Source organism: Drosophila montana, unplaced genomic scaffold (assembly GCF_035044405.1).
Source record: "Drosophila montana isolate Dmon_TW-CO22-7 unplaced genomic scaffold, ASM3504440v1 contig_3200_1, whole genome shotgun sequence".
Lineage (NCBI taxonomy): Eukaryota > Metazoa > Arthropoda > Insecta > Diptera > Drosophilidae > Drosophila > Drosophila montana.
In genome coordinates this window covers 313124-329742 of record NW_026998080.1, presented here as the reverse complement: position 1 = coordinate 329742, position 16619 = coordinate 313124, and the positions used below count along the sequence as shown (strand labels likewise).

The window sequence follows — 16619 nt, the reverse complement described above, 5'->3', positions numbered from 1 at the left end:
TGTGAAGGGTATCGAAAAGAATTGAAAAGGTAATTTATTTTTAAACCGGATGGCGCTTTCGTTTCTATCTGTAAATTCCGGCCTCTTGGATATACAAAGCATATTTGATCCACAATATTTACAACAACAACAACAACAGCAGCAGCAGCAACAATTGCAACTTCATTTACCAACACAAGAGCAACAACAACAACAACAACAAGAGCAACAAACTTCACGCACATCAACGAAATTTGATCTGAACATTTTCAACGATTTCGACCAAATGGAATTCAATAACAACAATTTGAATCGAAACCATAATCAGTATCCGAATAATAATAATAATAATAACAGTAATAATTGTAGCATCAATAACAATAACAACAACCACAATACCAACAACAACAACAACGTTAATACGCATCAGACTAACGGTGAAAATCTTAACCAGGTAAGTTATAAAACTTTGAGAACTCGTAATACTTATATGTATAAGACGGCTGTGGTTGATAAAAAGGCTCAGAAAGTTGAGGCATTTGATATGATTATAAAATTCTTTATTAGACTTGAAATTCATTGTGCATTAGATTAGAACCTAATGAAATTGGCCTTAAGAACTCATCAAATTTAATCATAGTATATAAATTCATATATATTCTATACTATTGATACACATATTCATTCGCGTTTCATTTGTTGTAAGGAAAAATGGATTCACCAGAAATTTGATTTTTATGTTAACAAGAGTAAGTTCTTTAACAATTCCTTTTGTAATTTTTAGAAGGTTCCAATCTTCTTCTAATTGTGCTTAACTTTATAAACTAAGAGGAATTTCTTTGGGCTTTAAATTAAAAAAGAAAATCATAGTGAACTTCTCACATCTAAGTTTCATATGCCTTCAATCAAAAGTATTAGGTACAAATAAAGGATTTTATTCCTATTATTTTCCAAAACTATCGAATATATACCGAAAATATAGGCACAAATAAATGATTTATTTATTCAAACCATAAAACATAAAGTTTGTTCAAATATTGGGAGTATCCCTAAAAAAATTATATATCTAAAAGATTTTGCCTGCTTCTTGGTGCTAAAAAAAAAACTATATACAAATGTATACAAAATTCGGCATAAAATTCAAGGTCCTAGAAGTGTCACTTCATCAAATTTGCATGAGTTCTCTATTTATTTGATTACATATTTCATTATGTCTTTGTTGTGCCACCCTTAATTGGAACTTATGTATATACAAACGGTGTATGTGTGTGCGCTGTGTGTGTGCGTGTGTCTGTGTGTAAATACATCAAATTAGAATAGAATTGGTATCAAATAACAAATTGACTGGCACAGACAGGTAAATAGACAAACAAATGCATACAGCAACATTGAATGCGAATGTTACGTAACTTAGTTAACTTGTCAGACTTTGGATAGCCTCTAACTAGCGGTTAGTACACGGGCTAACACGTGCCATGCGCTTTCACGCATATTCCACACGTGCTTCCATTTCCTTTCGTAAATATACGCTCTAACTATAATAATCCTGAAGGAACGAAGATATCAGAAAATCAGTTTAAAGTCAATCGGATAGAACATTTTTATTTTATTTATTTATGTATTAACAAATAATAATAAATAAATTGCCATACTCTTCCACCCATATTCCGCACGTGCTGTCTTCTTTCCGTGAATGTTTCACTATCAATATATTAATCCTAAAGTGAAATACATTTTATGAATGATGATGAATTTAAAGTGAATATCTTGGTTAAAATCTACAGTTATTCAATCATTTGCCGTCATATTCTTTGAACCATTATATATTTATAAGTTTGAAATCTAACGCTCGACTCTCGTTTCCCCCTGAAGCTTAGACTATCTCCAAAAATATAAGGCACTTCTTCAATTAACTTTAAATAAGATTTCTTCAACCGAGCTTTAAAATGAGCACATAAAATAATACTTAGCTTTAACAGGTTAAGCTGCGCGTTGGTATAGCAAGCATTCAGTCAGTCGGTCATACAATCAATCAGTCAATCAGTCGGCACAAACAGTTTTTATATGCATAGATAAAGAGGAAGTAAAAAATATCTACAAGCTGACGACTTTCTTATTCGCCGCTTATCGAATCTTCCATTTACGAAACACATTCGACAGGTCGCCTCTTGTGGCTATTATTTACACTGTACGCTTATCTTTTGAGAACGCAATAAAACGAACTGAAACTCACACACACACACACACACACACACACAGAGACACAAACAACACAGATACAAAACGCGGCGGCGTAAACAAATGAAATCTCAAGCACTCAATCCGTAAATATATATGTATGTATATATAGAGCGATTTGCAATCAATCGATTCTAGAAAAGTGTGACTTTCCGATTTTCTTAACTCTCACTTAAAAAAGATGAAAAAAATAAGCATATGTACAGTGTACACACGCACACACACACAGCTGCAACAATTGAGCATTTGTTAGGCACAACAAAACGCTCAAGTCCACTTTAGTAGAACATTTATTATCAGCAAGGTTTAGGACCTGAGCGATAATGCGCCTGGCTGCCTCGGCTGGCAATGCCTCGACTCTCTGATTGAACAAAATGCTAGACGATTTCGAAAAAAAAGAAACACGTTCAGTTTTCGAAAAGTTAATCGTAGGCCGAGTACTTGAAAAGTTGCCCAGCGACTGCGAGCTGATAGTTAAATTATGCGAAATTGAAATCTTTCCTAATCCCAAATGTTTATTCTCTTGAAATTTTCTTATAGATCCAAAATAGTCATTTTATTAGCGGCTATCATCATCAGCACATTGGATCGGATTATGAGCCAGTGATTAACTTTGTTGATTCACCGCCGAATTCTGAGGAGTCTTGGACAGGTAAGAGAGAATTTTGTATAGACAGATAGCGTCGATATATATTCAAACTCAACGTGAGACTCATCGCATCCATCAAAAGCAACACAATCGCAATCGCATTCGCAATCGCATTCGTTAATTGGCTAATCGATACGTTTCGATTCGATTTCGGTTCGTATTACTGCAGACGCACAGTCCAAGGATTCACCAGGACCCCAAATTATCGACGTGAGGACAATTTACTCAGACAGCGGCTCGCGCAAAAGACGAATGGATTGGTACTCATTGGACATCGGTCAAAGTGAAAATTCACCGACAACACAATCCGGCGACATACCCAATAAGGTGGCACATCAGGAGAAGGATAAGCACAAACGCGAAAAGCATTCAGGTGAGAAGCACGAGATCAACTATTTCAGTTCTTAAAAGTTAAAGCTACAAGCAAAATTTAAATAAATATAATTTGTTTAAAGCTTGGAAGTCATGAGTTAAGACCGTATTTCGCTTAGCTCTTTGTTCTTGGCAATAGTTATGGGCAAACTATCAGCCCTTCCGTAGTAGTTTCCGTAGTTTCTGTTCAAATTCTTTGGCCTATGGCATTATCTAAAAAAAGAGAAAATTAACAACAATTGAAAACCAGTTTCCGGTACTGCGATCTGGCGGCGATCTTAATTAGCGGGCGTTTATACTCATGGATATCAATAAGAATGAAGTTCTCTCGATCTCGGCCATCTATGTAGAGCCTATTGCTACGGGCCTCTCAAATCTTGACCATCTTTTAATGTGTCATGCACTTATAGCCAAGGCGAATGTGCTAATTGTTTAACAAACAGAATATGATATTTGCTAATTAATCGATATCTATATGAAATATACGAGTTCTCACTTGGCTGTCTGTCTGTGTCTGTGAACGTCATAAAATTGATTTTTATTGCCCATATCGTGAGCTAACATTTAAAATTTAATTTAGTTTGTTGTGTAGCGTACCCATAAAGTCAAAAAATGTATGAGAAACTTATTTAAAAGTTCGGAAAAAACAAAAAAAAGTTGGTAGTGTAATATTCAATTTATGGAGGCTTAGAAATACCAAACAAAAATTTGCATTTGTATTCTAGAGCTCATAAATTAAAGTTGATAGAAACGATAAAGTACGAAGTTCTTCCGTTCTTCCGCATGCCGAAGATTTAATACCCTTGTATAAAGTTGACTTACGCCTTTGCAGATATGCGATCTTGATAAGATTTGTCTTATATAGAAGCAGACTAGCTTAAAGATTCAGTTTGTTTTATTGTGCTCTGGAATCGATCAGTAACCTCTGATCTGTAGTTACAACGTTTTGTAGCTTATAAGCTATTTACATTGAGAGTTATTTACAATGAGGACATACTGTAGGGTGCTTAGATGAGGTAAGTAGCAGGAGTGTAACCTTTGGAGGCGCCTCTCTGTGATGCTGGAAAAGTTGATCTGATCTCTGACCTTTGTTAGGCGGAGATGGCGTTCGATGGCGCCTTTTGAGATATAAGACTAAGAAACTAATTCGCATTTAAGCAGACAGACGGACAGACAGACATGGCTTTATCAATTCGGCTGTTCATGCTAATTTAGAATATATATATATACTTTATGAGGCCAGAGATGTCTCGTTCTATGCGTTACACATTTCATGATATCATTTTAATATCCTCTGCAAGGGTATAAAAACTATAGCATGGTAAAATTAAATCTGATATACATATACTAAGATATTTTTATATTTATACTAGTTATTATAATTTAGTATTTAGTCATGTAAATAATATAATAATATAATATAATAATACAATAAAATGACAATAATAATAATAATAATAATAATATAAATAATAATAATTATAATCGTTGGAAGCTGAGAAAGATAATTATATTGCAAGCTTAGAGATGGAAAATACTTTCTTAATACTTTCAAATTCCAAAAATTCCTTCGCAACTTTTAAGTATAGATTAAAGATCTCTGGAAATATTCTTTTTTATAATGTGAAATAAAAACTGTAATTAACTTAACACATATGTGCAAGACATGGCGTTAAATGCCTTAAAGCTGTAAGAATAGAACAAGCTGCTGCTCAATAATTAAGTCTATAATTTTATAGCTTTAAAGAACTTATATTTAAAAAATCTGTGGAAAATTTCCAAACACGCCCACAAAGCTAAAAAATATATTAAACTAACTAAAAGCTAAAATATAAATCACGATGGGGCATACAAACCGTGCACAATACGTATTTCTAGAATTCAGTTGGAGAGATTACAATTTGCCAAAATCACGCAAAGCCCGGCAACAATTGCCATTGGCCTAATTACAGCGTCAGCTACAACAACTAAAACAATGCTGGTATTGAGAGAGAGAGACACGGCCATATAATTTTAACTCTTTTTTTTTTGTGAATTAAACCAAGCTAGACATGTGCCTATCGCGGTGCTCGTGATGGCTTATCAAGAAATGTGAAATCAACAGAACAATTGCCGGCAGATAAGGGCCGCAAAATTGTCGACGTTTTGTCGAACGTGCAATTAAAGCAATTTTCATTTTCATTTTCGTTAAAACAACAGAAAATCATTTTTCATAAAATTTTCACTTGTCTCATTAGTTTTTCGGAAAAAGTTTTCAGCAATTAGCCGAGGGAACAGACATATTTAATTAACAGCAAATAATAATAAAGTCTCTAATAGCTATATAGTATTCGCATTAAGTTTATATAACGCCAGTTGCTTAATGATTTTTCAATTATTTTTCAGTCCCATTTCGATCTAGCCTAACCTTAAGTTCCATTATTTGGTGTTGCGGGCTTAGCTCTTGAATTTTTATTGGATTGTTATTGTGGCAATTACAGTAAAACAATTTCCTCTTTTATTGTTGACAAATTAACAAACTTAAATGCTTAAATAAATACAAAATCGATACCATCAATATACCCTGTACCAAGGTACGTAAAACTTTATAGTTTTCCTATGATGTTTGGGCCTTTAAAGTGCGCTCAGAAAAGTCACATGCTTAGTCTAAGCACAACATGCCCACTTAGCTGGGCTAAGGGGTATTTCAACAGTAATCATATCTGATAGACAGTATCTGAACGCAACGTGTTTCAATCGAAATACTCGTAACTACAACAAATAATTAAACATTATGTGCGTCACTAGGTTCTGAATTAACTGGCACAATTTAATTTTATGCTTCCAGTTTTCATTCAAAATAATCTTAAATATATATGATAAGCTTGAGCAGTTAAATGTGTATTTGACTGTGTATACTAGATGTTTATAATTGTTAATTTCTTTAATGTAGATATGAGTATGTGTTGAGGGAAGCGAAGATCGTTACTCATTGCATATTTTGCTCAATTGTTTTAATTAGCTCTATTCTATAGATGATGGAATATGCCATTCGAGAGATAGCTAGATAGATGTATAGATATAGATAGAGCAAGGAAATACGAAAAGGTCAAAACGCATTAGTAATAGCAGAACTTAAACTATTAAAAGTACAATTAAAAATTTAGAAATATTACAAATTATTTTCATGCACAAGTTTAACAGCTCACAATGAATTTGATATAAAAAATTCACAATGATATTTTCTCGTAATTGTGTAAGAAACTGAAAAAAATATTTGGAGGTTTTCGTAGAAAAATAATATTTATAAAAATTTTAAAAATATTTTAGTATCAGAATATTAATAACTTTAAAAATGATTATAAAGAATATTATTACAGCATTATTTAAAAAAACAAAAGGCTAATAATTATTATTTATTATTTTTTCAGTAAAAAATAGCATTATTTTTAGTTATTAAGATTATTAAATAAAAATGTATTGTAGTATAAAAATATTTAAAAATTTATATTTTAAAAAAGATTCATAATTATTAAAATTAGTATATAGAAATTTTTTTAATAAACAAATATTTTTTATGTGTATAATTATTAAAATTCTGATATAACAAATATTTTAGCTTAAAAAATATTTATAGCTAGTTAAATTATTTTCTCAGTAATAATATATTTTTAAATATTAAATTTAATATAAAAGATATTATCTTGGCTTCAATTAAATTATCATATACAAAATTAGTTATGTACAAAAAAAAATTTTAAAGGGTATATCTAAATTTGATGCGATATCATTTTGATGATATCAGAGCATAGCTTAAGTTCTAGACGCTTGAGGAACATTTTGCTTTAATTCATATCATGCGAAAACTAAGCCCCTATTGATGACGAAACTTTTTAAAATACATTCAAAAGCTATTTCTCTAATTATCTACAGTAAAACTTAAATATGCATATGTAAAACTTAGATAAACAAACCTGTTTTCATTCTCTCTCTCTCTGTCTCTCTTTTATTACATGATCTTTACAGGTCGCAACAGCTGGAGCGACGATATAGGTTTTGATCTGAACGCCGAGTTCAATAGCAACTCATATTTGAACAAGTGAGTCGATAGATATAGTCAGCAGCCGGCAGTTGCTGTGATTGCGAATGCCAATTGGTCAACTAAATGTATTTGCAGTGAAAACTTTTTATCGTTCTCCCCGAGCCTGACGGCGCTCAAGCAAGAGCCGCAAACGGAGCAGCTCAAACCGAATACAAAGATATCCTTGGACAGCGGCAGCAGCAACAACAACAGCAGCTCCGGCATTGGCAAGAGCGATAAATCTCCATTGGGCGAGGCCAATCATTCACCAGAGTCAGGAGTTGGCGCAGCTGGTGGCAGTGGCAAGCATGAGTTGAACGCCGGCATCATTTGCGGCTGTGGCACGCCGCAAGGCTCGCCCGCCGCAACGGATTTTGAATTGAATGGCAATGCCAATGTGAATGAAGCAACAGCTGAGAAAGGCCGAGCCGCATCGGGCAATGAGGCCTATACACAGGCGCGTAAGTAGAAGCCCAAACCCTAGTGAATAAATATATACATATATACATATGTCTATATAATGGCATCAATTGATAAATTGCAGCGCGCTCTGGACTGCAGCAGCAGCTGAGCGTTGTCGAGGCAGCCAAAATTGAGCCCAGCTCATCCGGTGGTGCATCCCATGGAGAGGATCATAAGTAAGTGCAGTAATATAATATTTTTTAAAGTAAGTTTTAAGCATGTGTATTTAGTTTACACCCATATATCTAATTTTAACTCTGAGCGGAAAACATTTCTTATCTTAGATATCATCTTGTATATAATCTACTGTTTTTTTTTGTTTCCCATTTATTTACATACTTATATAAATTCGTGTAAGTTAACTTAACAACTGAAACAAATTTGTGTATTTTACTAGGTTCCATTTTAATATTTTTTATTATGTTATATTTTAATTTATTATATTAATACGTTATTTTTATGTCATATGTTCAATATTATTTGAATTATTATAAATTATCTTACATTTTAAGATTTTCCTATAATAGAATAATTTTCCAATTATAAATCAAAATATATTTCACTTTATAATACTTTTACACTTTATTCACTTATTATTATATTATTGTTATATTTAGCTCCAAGAAACATACTGCTATATTAAGCCTAGATTAAAGTAGTGTTGAATCTAGCATCAAATAAATACAATATTTTAGATATAAAAAAAGGATGTAATGTAAAATTTGATCCAGCTTCAATACGATGAATTAATTTTAATTTATTTTAAATTTTTTTCACCAGTTGAGATTTTAACAGCTTTTTATGTTAAATCAAATAACTCAGTTGCAAATATTTGTAATCTAAGTTCCAGGATGCATTCAATACATTTAGCTTTAACACTCGGGAAACTTTCTTTTGATATCTATTTGCAGATTTCAGTACATTTTGGCAGCGGCCACCTCCATTGCGACGAAGAACAATGAGGAGACTTTGACTTATCTGAATCAGGGTCAAAGCTATGAGATCAAATTGAAGAAAATTGGTGACCTATCTTTCTATAGGGATAAGATTTTGAAGGTGAGTGAAAAGGCATGATCGAAAATCCTTATAGAAGTATTTCAGATAAATCCAGAACTATCTGCTCTCTCTCTCTCCCTCTCTCTCTCTTGTTCTCACTCACACGTTGAGTTCAAACTAATTTGCAAAAAAAAGGAACAAATTTACTTTAAATTGACTGAGTTATTGTTATGGTTGTTTCTATTAAGACTATATAGAAACTGAGCTTGTTGCTATACGTGAATGATTGTTGTTCGGGCAGCACGGTCGAGTCTGAGGGCAGCTCCAGATGTGCCTCGGCTTGTATTGAAATATATGTTGTGAGTATGTGTGTGTGTGCGTGTGTTTGCATGTTAATTGATTTTAATATGCCCCAATTAAACTTAATTTGTACGCAAAACAACTTGAGGCATGCGCAGGCGCAATGTCTCATGTGGCAATCAGACAAACTTGTACATCTTAAAATCTTTCATTTCGCTCATCTTTTAATACCCCTTCTTTTGAAAATGGGTAGAAGGGGTATTAGGACTTTGTGGCAGGCACAAGGAAGCACCTAAACCTGATCAGAACGACGAGCGGAGTCGTTCCTCAATCCTTAACTCAACTCCTTTTGTATAAAAGCAACGATCTCTCAGACTACAAAAGCCCGAGACTTCGAAATACATATTCATACATAAAATGAGCTTATACGATTGTAATATAGACAATTATCGATTTTGATACTTGGCTTTTTAAGCATAACTCAAGAACTATAAGAGCTAAATACACCAAACTAGGTATGTAGACTCTCGTATAGTACACAAAGATAAGGAATATTTCACTTTATGGATACCTCCTCCCCAATCTCATCAAAATGAGAGAAAGCTCATTTGAAACGATAGAGCCTGGATAGAGCTTTGGTATTTAAACAGTTTTGTTTACCATATTTAAGCATTGAAAATTGAATAAAGATTGGACCATAAGCAACCAAGTTAGTCAAGATGTGTTTTCCACATAAAGTATGGATATAAGAAAAGAAGAAGCATAGACGCTGCTGGAATGTTTGTAAAGGCAGCTAGAGACCTGTCTCAGGGTATTTGCTAGTCGGAAACTCCCGACTAGAGACGCTTGTTTGCATAATATTTGGCTGAAATTGAATTTTGTATTTGCACAATTGTGCACTTCCTTTGCAGAGCGTTATCAAAATCTGTTTCCACGAGCGTCGTCTGCAGTTTATGGAACGCGAACAGATGCAGCAATGGCAGGCATCGCGTCCTGGGGATCGCATTATTGAGGTGGACGTACCATTGTCGTATGGCCTGTGCCACGTGTCGCAGCCGTTGAGCTCGAATGCCTTGAATACGGTGGAAATATTTTGGGATCCATTGAAGGAGGTCGGTGTTTACATCAAGGTCAATTGCATTTCAACCGAGTTTACACCAAAGAAGCACGGTGGAGAAAAGGGTGTACCGTTTCGACTACAAATTGAAACCTATATAGAAAATACAACAGCAACAACAACAACAACAACAGCAGCAACAACAACAAATTGCGGCAACAGCAGCTCGAGCAGCAGCAGCAACAGTAGCAGCAGCAGCAGCAGCAACAGTGCTGCGGGCAATAACAACAACAACAACAACAACAGCAGCAACAACAATAATAACAACAACACTGGCAATATAACCGGCAACAACAACAACAACAACCCATCTGCCGGCACTTCGCCTTGCCCCACGGACAATCGGAATGTGAGCAGCGGCTCGATTGCCGGCCTGGCCGCACTCAATGGCAAACAGGCGGTGCACGCAGCTGCCTGCCAGATTAAGGTGAGGCCACAATTTGTGGTAACAAGTGTGCCTGGCCAAAAGTATTAATCGCTTGCCCTCAACTCAACTGCAGGTCTTCAAGCTAAAGGGCGCCGATCGCAAGCACAAACAGGATCGCGAAAAGATACAAAAGCGTCCGCAATCGGAGCAGGAAAAGTTCCAGCCCAGCTACGAGTGCACCATTATGAATGATATATCATTGGATCTGATACCGCCAGCGACCACAACTGGCTGCTACAGTCCCGAGTAGTAAGTAGCAAGTTCTTACGAACATATATTCCCTATATTTTTACAATATTTCGGTTTTTTTTTTAGATTTTGCAAATGCAAAGTATCGTAGGATTAACATTTAATATATTAATTATATTGCATATTTTTGCGTTGATTTTACATTTATTTTAATTTCGCTTTATTAAAGCGCAAATCAATTTAAGAGCCAGCTGCTTTCTTAGATTTTTACAGCTTTTTAAAGAGGAGTGCTTACTTAGTATATGCGATTCATTTGCTTAAAAGTTGTGCAATCAGTATTAGTATCAAAAATTTTGCAAAATCTTTTTAGGATCTGTTGATTTATAAACTAGTTATAGTATGCTGTATCTATGTATATATATATCTTTATATATATATATATATATATATATATATGATTCTGATACTGATCTAGATGAAGATCAACAAAATAATTGTTAATAAATATGCCAAGCATTAACTGATCGATTAATTGATCGCATATTGCAAATGTTTAAAAACACAAAAAACTTTAATTTGTTCCTTAAAATAATAAACATCAATTAATGAAAGATCTGAGGATCCAAGCATTCATTGATCAATTTTTATAAGGGAAACATTTAAAGAGATCTGCTTCTTTAGACATTTTTGGTTAGTTTATTTAAATACAATTAATTTGTTGTTTTTCTGCCAGTTCGGGTCAATTTGAACGGTCTATCAATTGGCGTTTATTCTCCCTCCAATAATTTCGCGCAAATTTCTGTCATTTCTTATTATATAGTATATAGATAAATGAATATATAAATAGTTATATCGTTTTGTTTCGTTAGAAGTACAAGGTTTTTATTTATGGGGCTGTGAACGTCGGCCCACGATAATTTAGCTTTTGATTTATATATGGGGCTTACAGCGAGCTTTGAGTTATGAAAGACAGTTTTACAGATAAATACCAAGTGCTATACGATACCACGATAAGCTAGTTTTTAAGTTTGCATAACACAATGAACATGTGTGTGTGTGTGTGTGTGTGTGTGTATGTGTGTGTGTATTAAATGCCTTCATTTCTATATACAAATATTTGTTTACGTAGTTCAATGAGCACGCAACTATTTTTATAGAATTTTTTCTTAGCTATTTTATTTAAAATTTTTGTTTTCTTTTTTACAAAAAATTATATCGAGATCTATTGTTGATTGAGAAATGGGAATAGGCTATGTATATAGCCTATAGATCGGAAACGGGTTTGGGCTTTGTTTTTTCTCTCTCTCTTTATTTCTCTCTCTCTCACTCTCGCTGTCTCTTTTTCTCATATTTACGTCAGGATGTTTCTCTTTGCAGACGAAGAGAAGTCTTAAGAGCATATTTTTTTTATGAGTTTGCGATTCCCTGTAATTGCTTATCTCTCGTAAGGTTTTACGAACCGGATTTGTTATGCGTACAAATCAATAAAATAACAAACACTTGTAGTTATTTATAGTGTAGAAATGTATAGCTTTCAACCGGTTGTAATACCCTGTGTAAGGGTAAGAGGTGGGGTATACTGTAGGTATTTTAAATAATTACTATAAAATATCATTGAATTCTCAACTGGGAATAAGAATTTATTAACAATTAAATAACAATTATTGTAGGAAATTTTAATTTAAATTATTTAAAATTACAATTTTGTATTTTGGTCTTAAAGTTAAATCTGTTAAAAAATCTCAGGCATAAAAAAAGATAAGTTTTTTTATTTTTATTAGAACAGGGTATAACTTAGTCATGCATTCGAGTTGTGTTATTAATTTTTACTTAAGAATTCTTTTTGCAACAAGTTATAAGCTCTTACGCTCCACTTGAGCAGCAACATGGGCGTGGTAGAAAAGGGTTGCCCAAAGCATGAAGAGGAAAAACAATCTGACGTAGATTATCTCATTGGGTTCGGCCTTAAATCTATTTGGACAACTGCAAGAACTTTGCCAACATAAAATTTTAGCATATGCAAAACTTGGCCCAAAGGCTGAAGGTCAGAAAGCAATATGATATATGGTTAGCTGACTGAGCAGATGTTTGTATAATTTAATCAAGCACAGCAAAGCGTATCGGATATCAAGGTAGATAATATGTGACATATGGCAAATGCATGATAAAACCAGTCCAAAAGTCCATGCAAGCATAAACTGTGCTTAAAGAGAGGCAGAGAGTAAGAGAGAGAGAGAGAGAGAGAGAGAGAGGGAGGGAGAGAAAACTGACTGCGTATATATATTTAGATACACATGTATTTTTGTATCTGTAAAATCTGTGTATCTGTTGGCTTGTTTCATTCGTGAACATGCGCTTGTATCTGAAGGATCACGCCTGTCGTTGCCACAACAACTATTATCAACATCGCATTTGTATTGTCAAATTAATATTATTTTCATTCAAATACTAATCTATTTATTATGGTTTAATTACAGTATGAAATTGTGGCCAAATTCGCCGGTGCATATACCAAAATATGATGGAATGCTGCCATTCGCCAGCAGCGCATCACCGGCGGCCAGCAGCAGCCCCATTGCGATCAATTCAGTGACATCGACCAATTCGCCAACATTGAAACTAATGGACGCCACAAATATGGTATCGCCGCAGCATGTGCCAGCCGATATTGACGATTATGTATGCCATATACACCCACATTATTCCGCAACTAGTGTAATCTAATTTTACTTTTTTTTATTGCATTTTACTTGCATAGAATCAGAACATAATGCCAGAATCAACGCCCGCACAAGTGACACAGTGGCTGACAAATCATCGTCTGACAGCCTACCTCACCACATTTGCCCATTTCTCGGGCGCGGATATTATGCGGTGAGCGTAGCGCTCACATTAGAGAGCTTCTTTTTTCTATATCCATATAATTTTGTGGATGTCAGCTTATTCCCTCACTCTTCAACGATTTCTCTTTCTATATTTAGCATGTCCAAGGAAGATCTAATACAAATCTGTGGACTTGCCGATGGCATACGCATGTTCAATATATTGCGCGCCAAGTAAGTTTGATTTTTAAATTTTAAAAATACATATGATATTAGCTGTAAACATTTTGCAACATTGGATTAATCTTGTGAGTGTGTTGTGTAGTGTTCTATAAAGAGCTTTTCTGGCAAAGCTTTAATTCTTCGCAAAGTAATTCAATTTAATTTAATTTATAATTTTCTAGAACTTATGGCTTGTTTAAACTAAGATCTTACAAAAACTACTTATAGAATGAGATTAAAATTAAATCTCATTAAAACTTTAAAGTGAATATTTAAAATACAGAATTGCTTAAAGCTGGAAGCTCGACCCGCTTCTAAGAGTAGTATAATAATTTAAATATAAAGTGCTTCTAGCGTATGTAAAGCTCATTAATATTAACCGCACATCGTAGTTTGACAGCTTCATAGTTCTATAGTAAATTCAAATGAGTTCAAAGCTTTCTTAAACCCCTTCCCCTGGCTCCAATCTACTTTCAAGATTAATCCAACGTACAAATCAAACTTTCAGCTCTTGTCATTTTGATTTAAATAATAAAAACATTTGCTAATTTTTCCAATATCTCTTACAGGACCATTGCGCCACGTCTGACGCTCTATGCCAGCATGGATGGCTGCAGCTACAACGCCATCTACTTACTGTGCAACACGGCCAAGGAGCTGCAGCAGAAGATCTACAAGCTGCCCGGTTTCTATGAGTTCATGGCCAAGGGCGGCCAAGCTGGCGCCTTGGAGAATGGCAGCGGTGTGGCAGCCGCAGCGGCTGCTGCAGCAGCGCTCTACAACAATTGGGGCATGCACTCAAAATACTCGGGCAGTGGCTCCAATATATTCAACGAGGCGAACAAGAGTTGCGTATATATATCGGGTCCATCCGGCATACATGTCAGCGTCAGCGATGAGGTGCTCAACAATGAGGTCAAGGACGGCAGTCTCTATGCCCTGGACGTGCAGGGCGGCAAAGTTATAATGAAATTGATCAATAAGCAGGATAATAATTGAATAATTGTCAATCCAAACTTGTTAATTATAGAAATGCGAATGTTTATTGCCTGCACCAAGCTAAACCATGAAAGAAAAGTATAGTTATTAGCATTTATAACGAGCTATATCAAATGGAACACATGCGTATTAGAGTTATATAACACAAACACACACATATGCCTATATATATTTCTATTTCTATATAAGTTTCAATTTGTATGAGATTTCGCGCAGCAATTTTGAACAAGTAACCACATTCACCTACCAACATTATGTCCCATGCTTAAAGTTCTGCAGATATTCGAATTTCTGTGAGTTCCATTTCCATTCAATTATGTTTTGTCTTGAGTTTTAATTGTTTTTTGTTTAATTTTTTACTTGATCCGAAACATTTCTATATTTGCAAAGCATTTTGTATTTGATTTTGTTATTTTTTAATTTTTTATTTTCTTATGCTGCATGTTTTATGTTGTAAGCTTTATTATTTTACCCCTACGTATGTAACAATTTTATATATATACAAACTATATACCACATAAATATAGCAAAGATATATATGAAGCAGTTGCCAGCAAATGAAGTAGAAGAAAAAACACAAAAATCACAACAAAAAAACTTATTATTTAGCAGCACACACATACATATTACAACACGATAATTACAACAAAGTACAGTACCACAAGATCGAACATTGAACAACAAATGTCGGATGAAAGAGTTCAGCTAACAACCAAACAACATCTATTGTTTTAACAAAGCTTATCCAATTGTATGTGATAAAAGCAATAAAGTGTTATCCAAGAGTGGACTGTCAAAAAAATGAGATTTAGAACTTAATAATTTATCGGGGTGTATTCAATTGGTCTAATGTAATCTTAAGTTTAGTTTTGAAATTAAGAATATTAAGTGAAAACTTTCAGAATGATGTATTTAAAAGCCTGCTAAAGCCGACAGTGTAAGAGAGGTTTACACAGGTCGTAAAGTGTCTTTGGCATCTAAATCTGGCAATTTTATTCTGGGTCATGTGAAAATGGCTCCCTTAACTATCCTATATACACAGGTCAAAATTTCCCAACCCATAACTCGGCCAAAACTCATCCGATTTTCACGAGGTTTGGCCGTTTGCTCATGGTTTGGCCTCTAGATTAATCCGGCATTCAAATCTGAAAATATATTTTTTAGTCGAAATTCAAGTCAAAATCTTGCCCCAAGATTCGTATATAGACAATTTCCCATTCCCATAACTCGGTCAAATTTCATCAGATTTTCACGAGGTTTGGCTTTTTGTTCATGGTTTGGCCTCTAAATTAATCTGGCATTTAAATCTGAATATATATATTTTAGTCGAAATTCAAGTCAAAATCTTGCCCCAAGATTCGTATATAGACAATTTCCCATTCCCATAACTCTTTCAAATGTCCATAAGATTTTCACGAGGTTTGGCCGTTTGCTCATGGTTTGGCCTCTAGATTAATCCGGCATTCAAACCTGAAAATATATTTTTTAGTCGATATTCAAGTCAAAATCTTGCCCCAAGATTCGTATGTATATAGACACATAGACAATTTCCCATTCCCATAACTCGGTCAAATCTCATCAGATTTTCACGAGGTTTGGCTTTTTGTTCGTGGTTTGGCCTCTAGATTAATCTGGCATTCAAATCTGAATATATATTTTTTAGCCGAAATTCAAGTCAAAATCTTACCCCAAGATTCGTATATAGACATGGCTCAAAATTTCCTATTCCCATAACTCGGTCAAATCTCATCAGATTTTCACGAGGTTTGGCTTTTTGTTCATGGTTT

The 16619-nt window shown here is 34.2% G+C and overlaps 1 protein-coding gene across 1 annotated transcript; it reads left to right on the top strand.

Annotated features, from left to right (window-relative positions):
- Positions 1–49: 49 nt before the first annotated feature.
- On the top strand, positions 50–15634 carry gem (gemini). The gene is made up of 13 exons (XM_064686749.1): positions 50–433; positions 2758–2869; positions 3036–3239; positions 7244–7316; positions 7395–7759; positions 7843–7936; positions 8672–8816; positions 9968–10600; positions 10674–10849; positions 13267–13468; positions 13548–13663; positions 13771–13845; positions 14403–15634. The coding sequence occupies exons 1-13, from the start codon at positions 50–52 to the stop codon at positions 14830–14832; spliced, it is 3009 nt and encodes a 1002-aa protein (XP_064542819.1). The 3' UTR covers positions 14833–15634.
- Positions 15635–16619: the final 985 nt, after the last annotated feature.